General features: G+C 42.7%; 1 protein-coding gene across 26 annotated transcripts in view; it reads left to right on the top strand.

The window, feature by feature from the left end:
• The window catches only part of HMBOX1 (homeobox containing 1), a 119,852-nt gene that overhangs the window by 74,029 nt on the left and 25,388 nt on the right, over positions 1 to 20,435 (top strand). For all 26 annotated transcript variants that reach the window (XM_055809763.1, XM_055809761.1, XM_055809773.1 and 23 more), the window contains one exon: positions 4,620 to 4,773. In XM_055809763.1, the coding sequence (XP_055665738.1) occupies positions 4,620 to 4,773 (154 nt within the window). The remainder of the gene's footprint in view (positions 1 to 4,619; positions 4,774 to 20,435) is intronic.

Below are 20,435 nucleotides of genomic sequence, written 5' to 3' on the forward strand. Positions count from 1 at the left end.
TGACTGAATTTGTTTGTGTAGCAATGGAAAGAAAACTTCTCGCTTAAAATCAGAACAGTTTTGAAAGGACTAGGACACCAGCTGTAATTATTTTATGGACTGTAAAGGAAGAATAGCAGTTTTGTGTGTAAAGGACTGGAGAACACTTGGCAGACCTGTAGTCTTTTCTTGGCTCTGCCAGTTTTTCTGTACGACTCATAGCAAATGATTTCACCTTTGCACCTCACTTTCCCATCTCCTAGATAAAGATGAGATGGTTTCCTGCGTGGGACTTGCCTGCCTTGCCTGTAAGGTCCTCACAGCAAAGGCTTCGCTATGTTTATATAAGCAAAGGATTACTTACAAATACACCAAAGGAGATTTTATTTTTCTTTTTTCAGTTGTATAATGGTGCTATTTAATGCTTTAAATCATCCACAAGCAGTCCTGCATCTGCTAACCGAAGAACTTCTTGTTGTAGAGCTTTAGAGCAGTTTTGAGATGGCACTGCTGTTGAGACATTGCTAGATATTGCTCCTATACCGAAGAGACTCAGCAATTCCATCACTTTTGTTATGTGTCAGCTTGCTTTGACCTCTTAAATATGCTGTTTGTTATTTGCTTAGGTTTGATTGCTAGTTTGCATGGGCAGTTTCAGTATTTTTCCTGTCTTTGGTGGTGGGTGTTCAGACAACGACAGACTTGGAACATTGCAAAAGAGACTTAAGTCTCATGGATCAGAAAAAAAAAAACCCTCGCTGTTCCTACTGTATGCAATAATCTTGCTCAAAAAGTCTTGATCAACATTTTCCTGGTAGGACTGATGTCAGAGTTAACAGCAATGTTGCGAATTCCAGTATACTAGTGATTGTAAATTTTTCTGGAAACAGTTGCCAATTAGGGAGGAAGGAAAGTTTTTGCTTTAAGGAGTTTTTTGCTGAAGAAGTCAGTGCTAAATACTAGTGTTTGAAAGGTCTTTAATCCAATTAATAGGGGTGCTTTTCATTTAAATCGAGTTTTTTTCAGACAGGCACCATATCTCTTGTGTTTTGTAGAGGACTGAAAGCGTTTTGGCAGTAGATAAATAGTACGAGTTTCAGAAGCCAGTGTATGAGCACAGAGTCCTATAATGTTCTATTTTTTCAGAGCCCATGGGTTTAAAATAAATATTTCTTTTTACATTGGTAGTTGCTAGCGTGAGTAGTTTGGCTGGCGCTGGGTCTTGGGCAATATGGAAAGTTTGTTACAAAGGAACTTGAGCATGTCTTTTGTTGTGTACTGCAAACTGAGGCTGGCACCTAGAAGTTACGTGCTGAAGTTAGATGGATACAGATTACTTCCATTTAGGCTGGATATTTATTTCTGCCAGTTTTCTGTAATAGGTAGGCCACTGTGGTCTCCTTGGAGAAAACCATGTGCTCTTCCTCCTTGAACCAAAGGGAAAAAGAAAGGTAGTTATTATCAAGATGTAGCATCTCTTGTGTTAGTCCCATAACTGTTCTTTTTTAGCTATAAAGGTCTACCAGAAAAAAACCCAAAACCAAGCAAAAAAACCAAACCATAACAAAAAAGCCAACAGAAAATCATGGCTGGATATCCCACGAGATTTGCAGTGGGAAATATTGTTGGTGATTTACTGTTTTACAGAGCTGCAGAGAAAACAGTCCCTGCTCTGATCCTTTCCATCCAAGCAGTGAGCTCTGTAGGGAACCTTTTGCTGTGCAGCCTGCTGATTCAAATCTAGCCTGGCTCAGTAGTAACCGAAAGGTGTTTATTATGTGATCTCGGGTTAGCCTGGCTAAAATTACAGTGTGACATCTGTTCTTATCAGTATAATATATGATAGGTACTTGCTGCAAAGGCTTGCCAGTAAAAGGTTTCTTGGAGCTTGGAGATGGCCTGAGGCTTGCTCCAACCATTCTGCGCATCACCCCTGTATGGCAGGGCCTCTCCGAGGCATGTGGTGTGGATCAGCGATTGCACTTGAGCAATGCTCTTCCTTCGGGGTGGCGTCTGGGGTGCGCTGAGAGAAGGCACGCCTTTGCTGTGACAAATTTTGAGTAGAGATAGAGCTGCATTTCAGTTAGAAAGCACCGCTTTTGCCTCCTCTCCCCAAAACCCACCTGCAACATACATACCCAGAGTCATACCCCGCATCTGAAAAAATGCTGGCTTGCATGACGAAAATGCAGTGCTGTTGTAAAAGGTGCTCAGCACTGGCAGGTAGTGAGAGATGTCGCTTTTCATTTTTCTCTGTGAAAGGAGTTCTTCCCAGATGGTTCACCTCTATACCCCTTACAGATGTCTTGCTTTTTGATGCATATACGAAGATGAAGATCTCATACTGCGTTTGCCTCGCTTGTTCTGCTCGAGAGAAGTTTCACTACTGAAAAGCTGTTTGAGGGGGTTGTAAAAAGAATATGAGCTAGTAAACTAGGATGTAACTTACTAAGTGGTGAAGGTAGCGGAGCTGGGTGGCAACAAGATTGCAATGAAGCATTGGAACAGCAGAATAAAGGGGATCCCCAAGTGCTCACTTAATTGAGGGGGGTGAAGAAAAGCTCCATAGTTTCCTTTTCAAATGTGGCAGTATTGCTTGCATCCACCACTCTTGTCACTCGTGCATCCAACCACATTTTGGGCCCCTGGTGCATTTAGATGCTTCTGTCTTTATGTTGTGCAAAACCAGTGGTGGGTACTTGCTTGTAATTCTCAGCATACTTCTCTCTTATGTGCTGCTGATATTGATGTTACCCCACAGAAAAGAAAAATAGGTAAATTGATCTAGCAAGGTCAGTAAGTGAATGTAGTACCAACAGGAGGAAATTTATGCTTGAAATGCAGATTATTTTTTTCAAGCTTTGAAGAGTCTCCGGCAAATTTAATGGAAGTACTCTGCGTCTCTTACCTTCTTGATGTTAGGCATCACTGATACTCCTATATTCTCCCTATGAAATGAAATCCTCGGGTAGGGAAAGTATATTGCTAAGGCAATGCAGGGAAAGCTAATTTCTTGTCCTGTTCCCCCCTGCCTCTTCTGAAATTTTATTTTTTAAAAGAAGTTTTTTAGTTTTTTAAGTGTATTTAAAGCCTAGCAATTTGATACAGCCCCCTAAACTGTGAAGTACTGGAAAGGGAGGGTAGGGAACATTCCTTGAAATGGCCTCCCAATAAATTGGCAATATAAGAAAAATTTCATGTGTCAATAAAACTCAAGTAATCTGCATAGGCTCATTAGCTGGGAATTAGTAAGAGTCACTGTCTGTTGTGCATGCAAGAGGCTGTGGGCTTCACTTCCTATAGACTTCTCCTGGGTAAATTTTTTACATTTCTTTGGGCTCCACTACCTAACACAGATGCGAACCCCTGGCTGTAAGGAAAATACTCATTGTGCATTTCTGGAAAGGAACACAGCCAAGTGCCTAAATAGCTAATTTCTTGCTTTTTAACTGAAGAATTTGTTTATTGGTTAAACTCTTAAGTTCCTTTGACCCTTTTACTCTGTTTTATATTAAAGAAGCAGTGTTGTTTCACTAATACAGTATGTTTTTATGCTTAAATCCTAACTGTTCTGAGCAAGTCTGTGTACCCAGGGGGATTTGCTGGCTCAGCCCTGCTTTTATGTGTGCACAATACTGTATTCCTTCTGTGAGCAGAGTTGCCTGCTTCTCTTGGATCTATCTAGGCTGGTTCAGTGCAATGAATTCCAGTTGAGCTCAGTATGCATATGGGATATAGGTGGTGATTTATCTTTTCATACAACTGGGGGGGGGTTTTATTTTTTTTGCACAAAAACCAGCTATTTCTTCCCTCCAGGGGAAGTCACTGAGCACAAAGCTGTCCTTCAGACATACCCTGTTTTACGTACTAGTGTCCTACACCAGGTTCCCATCCTCACCAAGGGATATATGAAAGATTGGTCTTCCAGTGTGTCTTGATTTATTAACTGAGAGGCTGTTGTCGAAGGGCCTTTCCTGAAGGCATTTTGTCACATCCTGTCTCTTGCTTGATGCTTTCCAGCTCAGGCTTCTTGAAAGGAGAAATATATCTATAGAAAGGGGGTCAGAAGAGGAAAGGTGTGATGTTAATCTGCTTTCATTGACTTTTTCAGGCAACCTGGCACTCGGGAGCCTGTGTTTGCACAGGTCACAGGGTGTGTTTGTATCGGTGGAGCTACTTCAAGTGTTTACTCAGCTCTTCGGACATGTTGAAATACCTTTCGTATAAATTCACATTTTGCTTCCTGAGACTGCTGTACAATTAAATAGAAACCTGCTATTTCCCATTTTGTGGCAGAAGAGGTAGCCAGCGCAACCTAAATAAATCCCAGCTGGGGCATAGCTCACCCTTTCTGTATGACACTTCTCTTGATGAAGACAGGACAGCTTTTCTTAAGTGGCTATCAGCTCAATTATGTCTCCCTTAGATTTCCGTGGTCACCTGGTACCTCTCTGGCTTGGCGGTTGGGGATGGGAACTTTAGTTGCCTTTGTGTATCTTTATGGTGTCTTTGTTTGATAATGCTTTACTTTTTTAGTTCGAATGGTTTCATCATCTGTCTTGTCTTTCTTTCATGAGCAGGAGTAAGAAAATGGGCATGATTTTTAATCCACTAGGAAACACAGTATTTATTATTCTTAGGGGCTACATTAAGCATGAGACCCGCTCCTATCCCAATAGAAGAGCCAGAATGGAGACAGACGCCTCCCCCAGTCACAGCTACCTCTGGGACCTTCAGACTACGGCGAGGCAGTCGGTTCACATGGAGAAAGGAGTGCCTGGCTGTTATGGAAAGGTATGTCACTTTGGGGTTTTGGAGATGGGCATTTTAAAGCCAATACAAGTATCCTTTTTCCTGCTTTGGTGAACACCAGCTTCATTTCCACGGATGTGTTTTAGCATCACGCAAACCAGTAACAGTGTAATCGTTTGATTCTAGATGACAGGGTGGAAGGAGCTATTTTACCCCTTCCGTTGTTTAAAAAAAGTTATGCTGCTCTGGACAATATCTTATTTTTTTGTAGCCCCTAAGACATCTTGTCCTTAACTTGGTCTGAGAGTATTGACGTTCAGCTCTTCCTTTGCTTTTGCAGAAACCTTTCCATTTAGCCTAATCCAGGCTCTGTCTTGGTGGGGGTCTCCATGCTCTTTACGTTCTGCATTTCTCCTTTCCCAATGTACTGATTAGTCCTCATAATGTATCATGTTATTTCATAGTTGATACTGGCATTTCAGCAGCACTATAATTGTTCGGGATGCAGAACTTTGCCTGACAAGCAGTAGATTCCTTGTCCAAAAAGGCTCTTACAACCCTTTTACATGAGCTGGGAACAGAACAGAGCAAAGTGGATCTTTCAAATACATATGCAGAGTGGCAGGTGATCATTAGAGCTCCCCGCTCTTCAGTCCTGCAGAGACGAAGCACTCTCTGAGCCTGGTCTCCTGGCTGCCTATGTGCTTTGCCTTTCCCTCTGCTTACAGTAATATGTCTTTTGTGGATAATACTGTATAATAGAAGAGGGCTTGTGAACTCAGATGTAGTTTAGGGATGAATGCGTACTTCTCTAAAGGGCTAAATGGCTGGGAGGAGTTTTCTTCCCTCCGAGAACATGAGGAACCTCCTTTTGATGAAAGCAGCAGATGACTGTGTGTGCCACACTCCTGCTCTGGTTTGCAACTCCGTTGAGTCCTTGGGCAGCAGATTTTTTTTAGGATGTGCTTTTGCCCTTTCCTGTAATGCTTTTCTTTCCTCTTGCTTGTACAAGGGTCATTGGAACTGATTAGCAGGAGTGTCTCTCCTTTGGTGTAAGCTAAGACCAAAATACTGAGCTCCCTCAGGGACCCAAGCTGTTTTACACACAAGATGGACATACCTTGTGTGGCTGCAGGCCACCTCAGGGTCTTTGCAGGCTGGGACCAGTGTTTCTTTCCCTCTTCTGTCCTGGCCCTGCACTGATCTTTTCAGCTTTGTCTGAATGTTTCCCCAAAGGAAATAATGTAAATGTTTGGAATCCATTCTGCTTTGCTAGACCCACGTGCAAAGTCCTGAAACCTGGTAATACAGGGGAGTGTATTTTTCTAGTGTCCCCTTCCACGCAGGTAGTACGCTGTGCATTATAGGGTCTTTAGCACTTTAAAATGCTGGTATGATTGTCCTGATTGCAGTATGTAGGATGACAAAAACACTGCAGCAATATGTACTATCAGTTCAGGACCGTCTCCTTACTAACGCTCTGCATGTGAAGTAGTTACTCTGAATTAGAATTGGAGCTCTCTGGTGTTTTCCTTCTTGGTTTCTGTTTGGCCTAAAGTGCAGTAGCTGCTGCTCTTTGCTGTTTGAATCATGATAGTGCCTCAGACTCCTTTGTGATAGGTGCTGTGGAAACGGGGAGCAGAACAAGAAAGCAAAGCAAGCCAGCACTACCCTTTCCTCCTTCAGATCTCTCCTAAAGCCTGTCTCTGCTGTGATGGTCTTGAGAAGGCAGACAACCTGTAATGGATTGGTATGTGTCTGTTAGAAAGGTGTGAGATTTCATAGAATTATTTAGGTTGGAAAAGACCTTCAGGATCATAGAGTTCAACTGTTAACCCACGACTGCCAAACCCACCACTAAACCATGTCCCTAAGTGCCATGTCTGCGTTTTTTTAAACACCCCCAGGGACAGGGACTCCCCCACCTCCCTGGGCAGGCTGTGCCAGTGTTTGACCACCCTTTCGGTGAAGAAATGTTTCCCAGTCTCCAACCTAAACCTGCCCTGGTGCAGCCTGAGGCCGTTCCCCCTTGTCCTGTCGCTTGTGACCTGGGAGCAGAGACCGACCCCCCTGGCTGCAGCCCCCTCCCAGGCAGCTGTAGGGAGCGATCGGGTCCCCCCGAGCCCCCTCCTCTCCGGGCTGACCCCCCAGCCCCCCCATCAGACTGGTGCCCCAGCCCCTGCCCCAGCCCCCTGCCCGGCTCTGGACACGCTCCGGCCCCCCAAGCTCTGTCTGGGAGTGAGGGGCCAGAACGGACCCCAGGGCTCGAGGGGCGGCCGCACCGGTGCCCAGCGCAGGGGGACGGTCCCTGCCCCGGCCCTGCTGGCCACGCCATCGCTGACACCAGCCAGGGTGCCGCTGGCCTCGGCCACCTGGGCTCGCTGCCGGCTCATGCCCAGCCGCTGCCGCCCAGCCCCCCCCGGCCCTTTCCCGCCGGGCAGTTCCCAGCCCCCGGCCCCGGCCCGCAGCTGCCTGGGGCTGGTGTGACCCCAGCGCGGGGCCGGCACCGCCCGGGGTGACCCTCGCGCAATTGGCCTCGGCTCATCGATCCAGCCTGCCCAGACCCCCCCGCTGACCCTCCAGCAGAGCGACGCTCCCCCCAGCCTGGCATCACCCACAGGCTGCGCTCGATCCCCTTGTCCAGATCACTGATGTTAAAGAGCACCGGCCCCAGCACGGATCCCTGGGGAGCACCCCGTGTGACCGGCCACCAGCGGGAGGTGACTCCATTCCCCACCACTCGTTGGGCTCGGCCGCCCAGCCAGCTTTTAACCCGGTGTAGAGCACCCCCGTCCCAGCCATGAGCGGCCGGTTTCTCCAGGAGATGCTGCGGGAGACAGTGTCAAAGGCATTCCTAAGGTCCAGGCGGACATCCACAGCCTTCCCTCATCCACTGAGGGTCACCTTGTAGAGGGAGATCGGGTTCCTCAAGCAGGACCGGCCTTTCATAACCCCAGGCTGGCTGGGCCTGATCCCCCAGCTGTCCTGTATGTGCTGTGTGATGGCGCTCAGGATGATCTGCTCCGTAACCTGCCCCAGCACCGAGGTCAGGCTGGCAGGGCTGTACTTCCCCAAAATTTGGTTTTGTGTGTGTGCAAAGAAGCAAGTCAGTGTTGACACTGGAAATCATCCAGTTGTGTATGCAGGTACATAATCACTTGATCTAATTTTTCATTACCCTCTTTCTTCTTTGTCATTCTCAGTTTTGTTTGCTGCCTTTTGTGCTCTGTAAGGTCTTTGCTGCTGTGGTTTTCTTCTTACTCTGCTGTTCAGTGGAGACTTCTTCCACATTGCCGTAATCCTGGCTTTGCCATTAATTTGCAAAGCCCTTGCGAGTTCAACCGCGAGCACTGAATTTCGATCTCAGTGTGTGGGTACTGGCAAGCACGGCTGAGGAGTTTTACTTGAGACAAGAACACAGTAAACTTGAGCTGTGGTAAAGGCTTTGTATGACAATAAAACTACGCCATAAAGCAAGTTGGGAATATGGTTGTTTAGCTGTTGTACTTTCATAGGCTTAGTTGAGCTGTAGGGATGAGCTGGTTTATGTGACAAGTTTTGAAAGACTGGGAGAAAAACACTCTCTTGGGAGCCCTAGGAAGAAGCTAACTAATTTCACTTACAAGTAACTGGTGTCTTCCAGGCTTGTCCGTAATACGACTCATAACAGCAGCCAGGGTGAAGGTAACCAGACTCCTGGGTGTCTGGCCCAGGCAGATCAGGTTCACTTGGTGCCATAGGGTCAGGAATAAGCGTTTGGCCCAGTAAAGTGGTGTTTGCATTGCATGTGATCTTATGCCATTTATCTGATGATTTGCATTTTCCTCTGAAGGATTAAATTTTGACTATGAGTGGAGGCATCTTGCTCAGTTTAATGGACCATTTTCCTGCATTAAATGCAAGCTTCATTGCATTGTGTTTGTATGTCCTGCAGCATCTTGATGTGATGTTGGGTGCACGCAGGGATTTAGGCACCTAGTTTTGCACGTCTTGTTTGGAAACCTCAATAAAGTGCTTGTTCATCTAGGCTTCTAGCTATTCAGCAATGAAAAAGAGAGATCCAGAAGATAATTCCATCCCGCTAATGCAAGTCACGAGGGCTTTATGGACCTTCCCCTCTGGCTACACAAGAGCCTTGTGCAATTAGACCTGACTGGTGATTTAGTTAGACGCCTGAAGATAAGAGGGTTGAATCTATACATTGATGAAAACTCTTGTGTAGGTTATGCAGAACTACTTCTTCCTATAAACTTATGAAACGTTGCTGCAAAGCTGTATAAACGTTCTTTCGGTCAGGATCAAAGTCTTGGGTGGCTCTATCAGTTAATTGTGGTACATGCTTTTGACTTGGATTCAGTTGGTAGGAAATGCAGTTGCTAAAAGTTGATGTGTCAGACGAGCTGAGAGCACTTCAAGGAAAGAATCTGAATTTGATCGCAAAAATTAGAGAGATTTGCTTTTAGGAGCAGACTCTCCAACTGAAAATACACAGTGCCAGTCAGGATTTGGCCCATGAACTGAATGAGAAAGGTGAGAGTTGAATGGCTAGTTTCTCCTTTTTTAAAAATTTAAATCAACAAAAATTCCAGTGCTATTAATTATTATATTGGTGCCAACCTGATAGAATTAAGATTAGAGTTAGGGCCAGCAGATATACTTAGATGTCTAATGTACATAAGTGTCCGTATACAGGGTATGTGTATTAAAGAAACTAATTGGTTTATACTGGATTTCCAGAATGCTGCTTGTGGTTTCTGTAATTCAATTCTCCAGTCTTTACTGCTTTTTTGGAAATTCTCCCAGGGTAGTTTATTAGTCGCTAGGCTTAGATTTTGGACAATAGATTCAGGTCTCTTTCTCCCTCCCTCTCTCTCTCTCTCTCTCTCTCTTTTTAAATATCTCTCCAAATATTTATGCTCTGAAGGTTAAGAGGAGCAATAGTTCCAGAAAGTAAAGTTCTATATTTAACTGCAGACTAGGTGTGGTCCAGACAACTGCAGTGCAAGCTCCCTCTTGCTGCTGTGCTAGTGGTATCAACCTTGACCTGTTCTCTTCGTGAGCCTCCTGCTCATGAAATATGCTTAGTTTTGTGTGTGGTGCTGTTGCTGTGTGGCTTACCCTCCTTTGGGAACAGAGCTACAACTACAGTAGTCCTTTCTGTGAAAACCTTAGGTTAAACTTGAAAGTCTGTTTCTGGTTCAGTTTCGTGTTCTTCTTCATTACGTCTTGTCCCACAGATAATTTTTTTTCCTTTTCTCTGCTTTACTTCTTCTTTTCAACCTCTCTCATTAAAACTACAAAATCGAAAAGTCCCTTAGGGTTTTCTCTTTTTTTAAAATGAAGCTGTGTTGTCTTGTCTGTCTATTTTATTTTTTTTAAAAAGTGATTTGTGCTTCTTTTCTAATCATATGTTGGAGTTGAGGTTTATCTTCTTTTTCAGGCAAAAAAACCATCTAAGATTGGCAGCAGAATCAATGACTGTATACCCGTTTTAAGGCACTTTTTTGAGTGCCATTAAAGACTTGGGAGGGGAGGAATGGGGGAGCTGAGTGTTTTTTTTTAAGTACATGCTTTATCCAAAGATTAAATTAAAATAACTGTAAATTCTGCTCTAAACAAAATGAATAATTCATCAGTTGAAAGTATTTCAGTTTGTCTAGGCAGCAGGGACTTTGCTTTCTGGTTGAGGTTTATTTGGTTTGATTTCATGGGTCTGGTTTTTTATTTGAACACTTGTCTGTGTTTTTGAAGCATCCTTTCATAGATGTATTTAGGTTAAATAAGACTAGATGATATAGATATCTATTATCCCCATTTCATAGACGGCAAAACAGTCAGGTGTTTCACTTGGCTTTGTGATCCAAGGCAACTTTATTCATAAGAGAAATGGGTTTAGATTTCCCAAGATACTGAGGGTATAGTTTCGTGATATAGCTGAGCTGAATTAACAGTTTGTCACCATCTCATCCTTAGGTGTTATCCTGTCTCATCGCCCTTCTCAATTCCTCCTCCTCAGTTTCCCTGCTCCTGCCACTCTGCATTGTGCCAGATATGTTTCTTGTCTGATTGAAATACCAGCCAATTCAGCTCTGTTCAGAAAAAATAAATCCCTTTTATTTCCCCCTGCATTTTATTGAATTGGTTCAGCTTGCTGTGCAGTGAGGGTATGCCAGAGCTGGCCCAGGGCAAATGACAGGAATGCACAACCAAGAGCAAAGGGAAGGGGAAGTTTAACAAAAAGATACACAAATTTCCTGTGGTGGTTTTTTTTTTTTTTTAATCTGCTTGATTTTGTTTGGTTTCAGTTGGATAAGTTCCCAGTTTGGTTAAAAGCATGATCACACTGACAGTTGTGCTGGCATCGTGGAAGAGGTGTCCTTTGTTTTTTGCCAAGGGGCAGGAATATATTACTGTGGCATCACTGCCAAAGTCTTCGTCTAATTTGACCAGGTTGTGTTCTTGTTCCCCCTTTAATGTGGACCCAGGTTGACAAGTAAAGTCATCTCCGCGCCAAAACCAGTCATGCTGTATTTCCACCAGCTGCACGCTTACGCTATAGAAGCTTCGGCGTTGTCTCCCCTGCTGAAGGACGCACCTTCTGCAGTGGTCCCAGCCAGGCGGTGCCGGGCTGGGCCAGCAGAGCCCTGTGCATGGTTCTGGCCCTGAGCGATATCAGTCCTGACATGCGTTATTAGAAATTCTTCCGATTGTGAAAGCGCTATTAGTGCAGCTCTCCTGAGCGCTGGGGCTTCCACGGCTTCCCTGGGGAAAATGAGAGCTCTATTAGCTCCTGAAATTCAGTTAGGAAATTTTCTTAGTTAATTTCATCCCATTACTCTTAGTTATGTCTTCTAGCAGAACCTTAATACCGGCCCCATAGGGGATCTAAGTTTCCTGTGCAAGGCTTTGGAGGAGATTTAAGTTTTGGATTCATTGCGTTTCTCCCTTTTCAAGCTGACAACAGAGCAGGAAGTAATGTCTTTCGGCCTCTTCCATTAGGCTCGTACATTGTTAGAAACAGACCATCAGTTTCTCATCAATATAACGATGTCCACCAGTTGGCTCAGGAATGTTGCTCATCTTCCTCGGGTTTGTTTCGCAGCCGGCTGGGAGGTGGGGGGGGAGTGCTGAGAGTTATGCTCTGCTCTCCCCGTGTCCCCCAGGTGTCATTGAACCTTTCGGTGACTTGCCGTTCTTGGCTGTAAAATATCTACTACCTGCTTGGGAGGCTGAGCCAAACCAAAGAAAGGATGAGCAAGATGCTAAAAGCCTGTAACTCTTGGGTTACCAAGGAGGACTGGTGCTAGGCTGGAGGGAAAACTTTCTAACTTTAGGAATGGTTGATCACTAAGCAGATCCTCTACAGAAATTACAGAATGCTTTTCGGGAGCAGACTAGGTAAAATCTGTCAGGGTGGTTCTGATACACTTGATCTTAATGCAGGGGGAAACATCAGGTGACTTCTTTACATTATTTTCCAGCTCTTCCTATTCTATCATAAGGTGTTAGTCAGCAACTTGCGGTGGGAGGTTCAGCTTCGTTAAAGTCCTTTGAGAGGTAGGAAGGGAGTGGCTTTTTAGGATCTTTGTTTGCCGTTCATGCTTGTGAAATGCTTTGAGATCTGTAGTGCAGGCACTTTGCAAAGGCATTTAGTAAAGTTTGCTTTTACAATTTAGACACAGGCAAGATCTTTTCCTTGTCTGAAAGTTCAAGTGGTTTGACTCAGGGTCATTGCTGTATATCTTCATAAAATGCAAGAGCAGCCATTTTATGCTTGCTACACAGTATCTTTCTTATTTTGCATTAGATCAAGCTATGTTCCCTCTTAGACATGCATAATATACAAGCTTCCTATTCTAATCAGCTGTAAGCAAATCCCAGTTGTTTGTCAGATTGCGTGCAGCAAAGTATAATGCAGGGATGTCTGTTCGAAGTGCTCGCCAAACTCTGGTCTCTTGAAGGATCCAGCATCTAATGAGTTACTTTTCAGGGAGCTCAGGTGCTTTTTGTATCTTTGTGTTTTCTCTCTCTTTTTTTAAATAACAAAAAAGATCTGTGGGAGGGGCAACTCCTTGCAGCAGACTTCAGATAAAATTTTTGTGTCGGCCAAGGTCAAATAAACCTGAAATCAACTTTTGCAAAAGGAGCCTTGTCAATCTGACCTGCAGCAGCACTATCTGGTGCAATAAACGCACATTTTTAAGAATGGGAATTCTTTAGTCCAGATACTTCCCTGTATTTCTCCAGGACCAGCTGAGATACTTCAGTATTCTGTCTTCCTGCTCATGAAGGTGAGAAGCAGGAATCTCATCCTCAGTCTTCTCATAGCATCGAAGCAACTGGCGATCTCTGTAAGCGCCCGGATGCTTTCAGTGAAAATGTGAAAAGGCATGGTTGTTTCTTACTATGCAGGCTAACATCATTTTTGCTGGCTGCAGTAGCACCAGTGTATGGGAGGGTCTGTAAGGCTAAATTTACCTCTTAACCCCTCATTTGCTTTTCAGAACACGCGCTGGCTCCTTCTGGGGTGACCTAAGTCACAGACCCCGTGCTTTGGAGCATACCCCGGAAAGCTTACACGTGCAACATCCAGCTGCCCTGCTTGCCCTTGCAGTGATTTCATGCGACCATCCCCAGCATGTCAAGCTGCGTTTGGGCATTGCGTAAGGAGAGGAGGTATAGAGGCAACTTTGATTCAACCTGAGTTTCTACTAGGAAAACATGAGTGTGACATGGCAGGTCTGAAGAGCACCGTGACCTGCAGGCTGCTTAGTATCTGCCTAGGTCAGCCTTGTTTAAGAGCAGCTGTTTTGTCCTTGGGTGCCTTTTCCAGCTCCACCTTTTGTCCCTGGCGCAAGGGCTGACTTCGCAGTGTGTGCCGGTACCACACCAGCACTGTGGAGTTCCGGCATATGTCTGAAGCTTCAAGGCTCAGTAATAACCAGGTGATGATGGTGATGGTGTTTATCATTCTTTCCTCTCCAGTCTGTGACTAGTTCACACGTGGCTAGCAACTGTGTGGCTATAGACAAAAGCTCTTATCTCCTACCCTGTATTTTTTTAAAACCCTGCTATAGCAGCTGTGGGCATTCTTGTTATTCACATAAATATGTAATTCCTGCTAAATCCTGCTAAGGTCTTCAGGGTACGTTGGGAGAACTAATTATACCTAGTTCCATTCTGTATGCTAATATGTGTTTAAAAAAGCTGGAAGTCCCTTTTGCCTGAGTATCATGAGAGAATAAGAACGAACATTGCGTTTACCTTCCTGTGATCATTCATTGTATATACTACTGTCAATGTGCTGCTTATTTATCTCCTCTCTGAACTAAACAGCCATTCTCTTATCTGTTCTCAGATGGCAAGTCTTCCCTTGCCTCTAATAATATTCATTGTCATTGTCATTCTTCTCTGGACCTTTTCTATTTCTACATTCAATTTTTAGTGACCCAGGGTAGGTGAACAGGGACGGTAGCAAAACTGATTACCATATTTCCAGGGTGAATATTCCAGCTTATACAGGCAGCTGAATCAGAGTCTTACTGTTCTGTGACCTCCAGCCTAACATCTGGTTTTTGCTGATCACTTTTGCGTATTGATTGAGAATACATTTTCTTTGAGTAGTCCACGATAATGTCTCTTTCCTGAACAGTTGCATATAATTTAGAACCGGTCATGTATGGGAGGAGTTTGAATTTGTTCTTTTCCATGTGCATTACCCTGCTTCTTGCAATGACAGCAAATGACTCAGTCATAGGAGTGTTTAGGCAATTGCTGTGGATTTAAAAAAAAGATGTGCTTTATTTGTATCCAAGATAAATAATCCACTTTCCAGGACATTATTTAATATAACTATTAACGCCAATCATTTTAGGTCACAGCTTCTCTGAGCCAAGGGCTTGCATTGTGTTCACACACAGAGCCTTGTGCAGTGGGCTCTTGACAATCACATTGAGACCTCTAGATGCTGCTTGCTGTAAGGACAGTGTAAAAGTGCAAGTCTGGTGCTCTGCGTCATCTCTCTTTGAGCTTTCTTCTATGCCAGCACTAGACTTTCTGTAATCCTTCATGGTATTCTTCTTCCTATGACTGTTCTATTATAAAGTATGCAGAAGCGAATAGCAACAAAAAGCTCATATTAATTAGCTACATCATTATTTTCTTACCTGTTAACATGAGTTCAGGAGTCAGGGAGAGTCATGGCATACTTGTCACGGAAGCGGTGTGAACTGGACTCTGACACATACAGTCTGCATTTTGTGTAGCCACTTTATAATGACTGTTTGCTGTGGGCTGTCTGGAACAAAATTTCTTGAGTGTATTACAAGCCATGTGAAGGTGATTTGCCTTTGGACGTGCTCTGGTGCAAGGGTGTAACAGTTATACTCCGCCATCTCTATTTCTGTACTGAAGGAGCTTGATACAACGTTGGGGAGCATACTTGCTCTTTGTGAGCAGACTCCTGGGAAGTTTAACAGGTAAGGCAGTGGCAAACTGCTCCCTGGGCAGTGACAAGCACAGGTGACCATAAAGCTATGATCATTCCACCTCGTTCTTTTTCAGCTTGCTTAAAGTCCTGAGAAAACTGCCAAGGAGGGTCGTTCCAGGTCCAAGTTCAGCTGAAAAGAATAGTCCATTGCTCACAGTGAGATGTACCTGACCTGTATGTAATATTATCCATGGAATAAACCCACTTAAGTGAATTACAAAATTTAACTTCTTGAGTGGTCTGGAAAGTTTGGAAGGAATTAGTAATCAAGTTGGCATCTTGTCACCTCTTGCTTTGATGCAGCCAGCTGTCAGCATGGAGTATACGTGAGCACCAGCCAGCTCAAAGCACCATTGGATTTGCCCATTTCTGGTTTCTAGAAGTATGCAAAGTGTTCCTGCTGACGCTCACTGCAGCTAGTCTCTGAACAGAGTCCAAACCTACCTCAGTGAAAGGAAATTCTCTGCCATCTAGTAACAGATGTGAGGTCTTTTATACAAGTAATAAACAGAGTAATTACGAGGAGAAGTGAGGGAGGAAAATTCCTAAGTAAAACTCTTAAGTATGTTGCATCATGTATTTATGGGCTCTTGGTCAGACTGCAAAGCGCTTTAAACAGACTAAAAAGAATGCTTTATCAGAGAACCATATGGACTTTAACCACAAAGTCACTACCACATCCTAGATTCTTTTTTATCCTTTTTTTTTTTCTTTTTGTAAGTCCAGTGTAGCACAATTGACCTTTTTTTGTTTGATTTTCCTTTGGAACATACTTAAGTTTTAATTTTTTTGAATACTGTGCTGTTTGTGAGGAACTCTTTCAACAGAACAGAAGATGTGGACCTGTTCCAAAGAGCTTTTTTAATATGATTTCCTTATAAAGAAAAAAGAATGAGGAAAACTGGGTGCATAAATACAAAACCTACAGACAAATTCATCCAATTTGTTGCTCACTATCTACATAAGCTGTCGCGCTTTCAGTTTCTAAATGCCCTTTGATTTTTCTCTTAACCACAGGAGCATTGGACTGGGACTTCCAGTTTCATGTCCAGCTTCTCTTGTTTCAGATAACCTCTATTACAGCCTTCTCAGAAACAGATTAAATTCTCTATCTTAGAAGCAAGTATAGCCAAGGGTACAAGAGCCAGTTGGGAGAAGGCTACCCAGCAGGCTCTTTTCGTTTCAGCAGTTAGATATCTAAACTCCTGAGACTGTCTGTGACCCATCATTCTTGGATCAATATTATTATTTAACTAAAATAATTCTTTGCCTCCACCTCTTGTCTCCAGTGCTGGTCTCCTTCATGTATTTATGGTAAACCATAGCCTCACTTGTGCCTTGAGGTTTGCTTAGCTAAAACATGCTGTATGTCTTTGTAAGATAGGTTTTCAGTTCCTCTTCATCCTATGATTGCTTTTTGAGATGGTCAGGTTTCAATTCATCTTTCTTGAATGCGAGAGACCAGGATTGTACATAGTCCAGGTGAGGTCTCATACGAGTATTTTAATGCTTTTCTTTCTGGACTGGAAATAGCTGGCAACCTCAGCTGTATCAGGCTTTGCCTTTTGGGTGGCTTTGTTGCATTGTGTCTTTTGCTCATAGTGACTTAACAGAAAACAATCTTTCCAGCTAGTGATCTTTCTGTGTAGATGAGGAGTTGTTCCCAAAGTGTATGAGCATGCATACTGCACTGTTAGACTTCCTTTTATTTCTTGCCCCTAGGATTGTCTGTTGCTTTCTGTGGTACTCCAGTTCACTGGATTCACATGGCTTCTGACTTTCTCATCAGCAGATGTCATTACCATGTTCAGACTTCATGTCAAGATCATGAAGTGTTTTCATTCTTAAGATAATCCAAAGGTGATACTCGAAGACTATCACTGACAGCCATCTTCCAAGCTATTATTTTACATATCCAGCCAAGTTCTTAGTTACATGTTTCCTTTCTACCCTGTCTCATAATCATACTAATCTTTGTCTTTTCCAAAATTATGAATAATTTCCCATTTATAACTGTATCAAATGCTTTACTGAATTCCAAAAATGCTAAGAATAATTTATTTTTCTAGACATAGGACATATAGTCAACAACTCCTCAGTTGTCTTTAGAGCATTACTACCAGTAATTTTTAAGTCATGCCTCCCAAAGAGACTGTCCCCAGGGAACTTGGCTATTCTGAGCTAGAGTGGCAATGACACTGAAGAGGAAGCTCATGGCAAAAAACATGGCTCATGGTAGCACAGATCTCAGAGTAAGGAGCTGTGGATTGATTTTGCAGGTCAGTGGCTGGTTTCTTGTGTCTGTATCTCTTAACTTTGTTCTTCTACCTGCACATTCTTCTAATAATATTAAAGAATAAGATTAAAGAACACAATTTTGGAATACTTCCAAGGGGTTATAGCAAATGATATGGTTGTAGAAGACAGTCTTGAAATAGAAAGCATGATGGGTGTTTTTTAGTGAAGTAATACTTTTGAGTCCTTGGAGCTTATTATTTCCAAGGTAACTATTCACAATCCTACAGGCAAAAAAAAACATATAAAAAGTTGGATAATAAACTCAGCTATTTCCTTTCCCCATGGATGGTGAATGGTCATTGAATAATCCGTAGCAAATAAATAAAAAGATTTTGCTGCTGCCAGATTTGAGAAGTAGTACTCTTTAGAGATCCACAAAGCTACCTCATTGCTTAAAACTTCCCGTAAACCTTCTTCTTTGTTATGATGTCTACTGAGAACCTCATGAAGTTGGTCTTGGCACCATAGTAGCTTAATCAACTAGCATGCTGGCCTGTGTCGATTCATTATTCTTGTTCCCATTTGCTTATATCCATCTGTTGCATTGTGTTTAGATTGCAAGGCAGAGAATAGATTCATATTTAAAAAACCCAAACCAAACACTTTTTCTGCCTTGTGTCTGTGCAGCACTTAATAGCTCTGGTCCAGATCTTGGAGGTGCAAGGCATTATGAAAAATACATGTAATGAGCCCAAAATCAGAAGCTTTTATCTTGAGCCTCTTGACTTTAGGTGCTGGATATCCTGCAAGGATTGGCCTTAGGTTATCTTTTGAATTGTGTTAGGATCCTTTTGTTAATTAATTTTTTATTTTCTGAAAATGCAGCAGCAATGGTAGCTGTCTACATGCAGCTGAGCTGAGTCTGGTCCAATATAGGAAACTGAAAATAAAAACTTGCAGATCTCTTGGGGGAGATGCTAGTGATTATGTTGGAAGTTGCCAGCTCATACTAAGCTTTATCACAAATCTCATGATTGGCGTTTTTCTTCTCGTGGAGGCTTAGGACAAAGTGAGACTTCAAGCTTCGTAGCCAGAAGGACTGTAGAATTTTGAAAAACATGACCTTACTGAGGCTAAACTAGTAACGACTTCAGGGACCTTGCTGCTTACACTTGGCATTCTGTGCATACATTTTTTGTGGTCCGTTGCTGAACCTCCCATTAAAGCACAGTTTTGAGGCAAGGGTAGGCTATTCTAGAAATAGCTTACTTTAGATGAGCCATAAACTGAGTTCTGCCTCTGATGAGTTTAATATTTTCTTCAGGAGAGCAGAGAATGATGTTTTGGGTTGAGTAATGTAAAAATCCAAGTTGCGCATTTTTCTGTTTATTTGTGTTGCCGTATAAAGTCTTGGAACCCTCTGTTGTCTTGCAAGTAGTATCTCTAATAACCATTGTTGATCACGGTACACGTCATTGGAAAGGTGGGTTACCAAGCAGCAAAACAGCCCTTAGGAGTGGGTGGGCTCTTACTGAAATGCCAGGGCTGATTTCTGCAGGGTCTCATCACTTCTTGGGGATGTTTCAGCCACGGACTGACCCTGCCGTAGCTTTCCTTGCCTTGTGAGAACTAGATAAAATCCCAAGGATGTAACTTGAATAACTCTTCCCCTGTACAAAGTTAAAAAAAGTAGATATGTTTGTTTTACAGTTGTCCTCATAAAGATCTTGTTTATCAATTGGTTTAGTCCAGAGGACTTAATGCACATAAATATCCCTGTAGGGTGTAGATCTCAATTTCAATATTGCAAGTAAATAGAGGAGGACAGGCGATACTATTATTCATGCTTAGGTGCCTTGTTAGGAAGAGTTTTGAAGGTGCTGTATGCTCACATCAAGCGGTTGCTGAAATATTACAGAACAGTTTTCATTTTACCGTGTCTTCCCGAGTTAGTTACTTGCTGGGTTCAAAAAAATTTCCATCTCTTTTTCCCCTTTTATTTTGTGAACAATTTAGTTAACTGTGTTGGTTTGGGAGTCTGTGATACCATTAAGTTTAAGGATAGTCATAACATTTTAGCCATTGTCTGCTGTCAAGTGTCTTCAAGGTGCCTTAAGCAGAAAGTACCTATGTGTTTAAAATTGCTAAAATCTCCAAATCTTTCTACTCAGAAGAGAGCTGTTGTGTAATTTCAGAAATACTCTTATCACCAAATCCAATTACAAGGAAGAGTAAATCGCCACCTCCGATGTCTTAACTATTCTTCTTTTAATTGTTAATTATCTCGACAGTAGGGTGCTATAGATTAGGAGGCATAGATTATCTTTTGCAAGTATGAGGCTTTCAGAGCTATTATCAATTAATTCTGTTTTTAAACAAATTTTAGGATAATATTAATAGCTTGATAGGATTGTGGTGCTTGAGACCGCTGTCAAAATACTGAGAAAATTATTTTTTAAAAATTAGAAACTTGATGATGTTACAAGTAGCTTTGAAGGTCATACAGTTTTACGCACTCCAGTGCTAGGTGTATTTTTGGCATTTTAATCTACATTGCAGAGTAGATTCCTGCTAAGAAACATCAGTAAAATGACTGTTTCAGAGTTTAGACACTGATTTGTAAAACCAAAATAGAGAGTCAGCTCTGCACAAGTTTTTTTGTTACTGTGTACTGAAATGACTATGGAATTGATGTACACACACACACACTGACATGTGAAGTAATTATAATTTATATATGTTTGGTGCTCTTGAATGATCTAGTCCTATTGAGATCTCTCCTCCAGGTTTGTACTTCCCATGAAATGAAACATCTTTTATAGTGAGAGTCTTAAAAACTGTTCTCTCCTTAGCCAGAGAGTATGACGGTACCGTGGGGTTGGAAGCTTAAGCTGAAAATGAAATGCAGATTTTTAAAGAATGAGGATTTTTACAGTTTGGTTCCAAAGCTTATTTAAAGTTATGGTAGATTCTGCGT

The sequence above is a fragment of the Falco peregrinus genome, chromosome 7, assembly GCF_023634155.1.
Source record: "Falco peregrinus isolate bFalPer1 chromosome 7, bFalPer1.pri, whole genome shotgun sequence".
NCBI classification, from domain to species: Eukaryota; Metazoa; Chordata; class Aves; order Falconiformes; family Falconidae; genus Falco; species Falco peregrinus.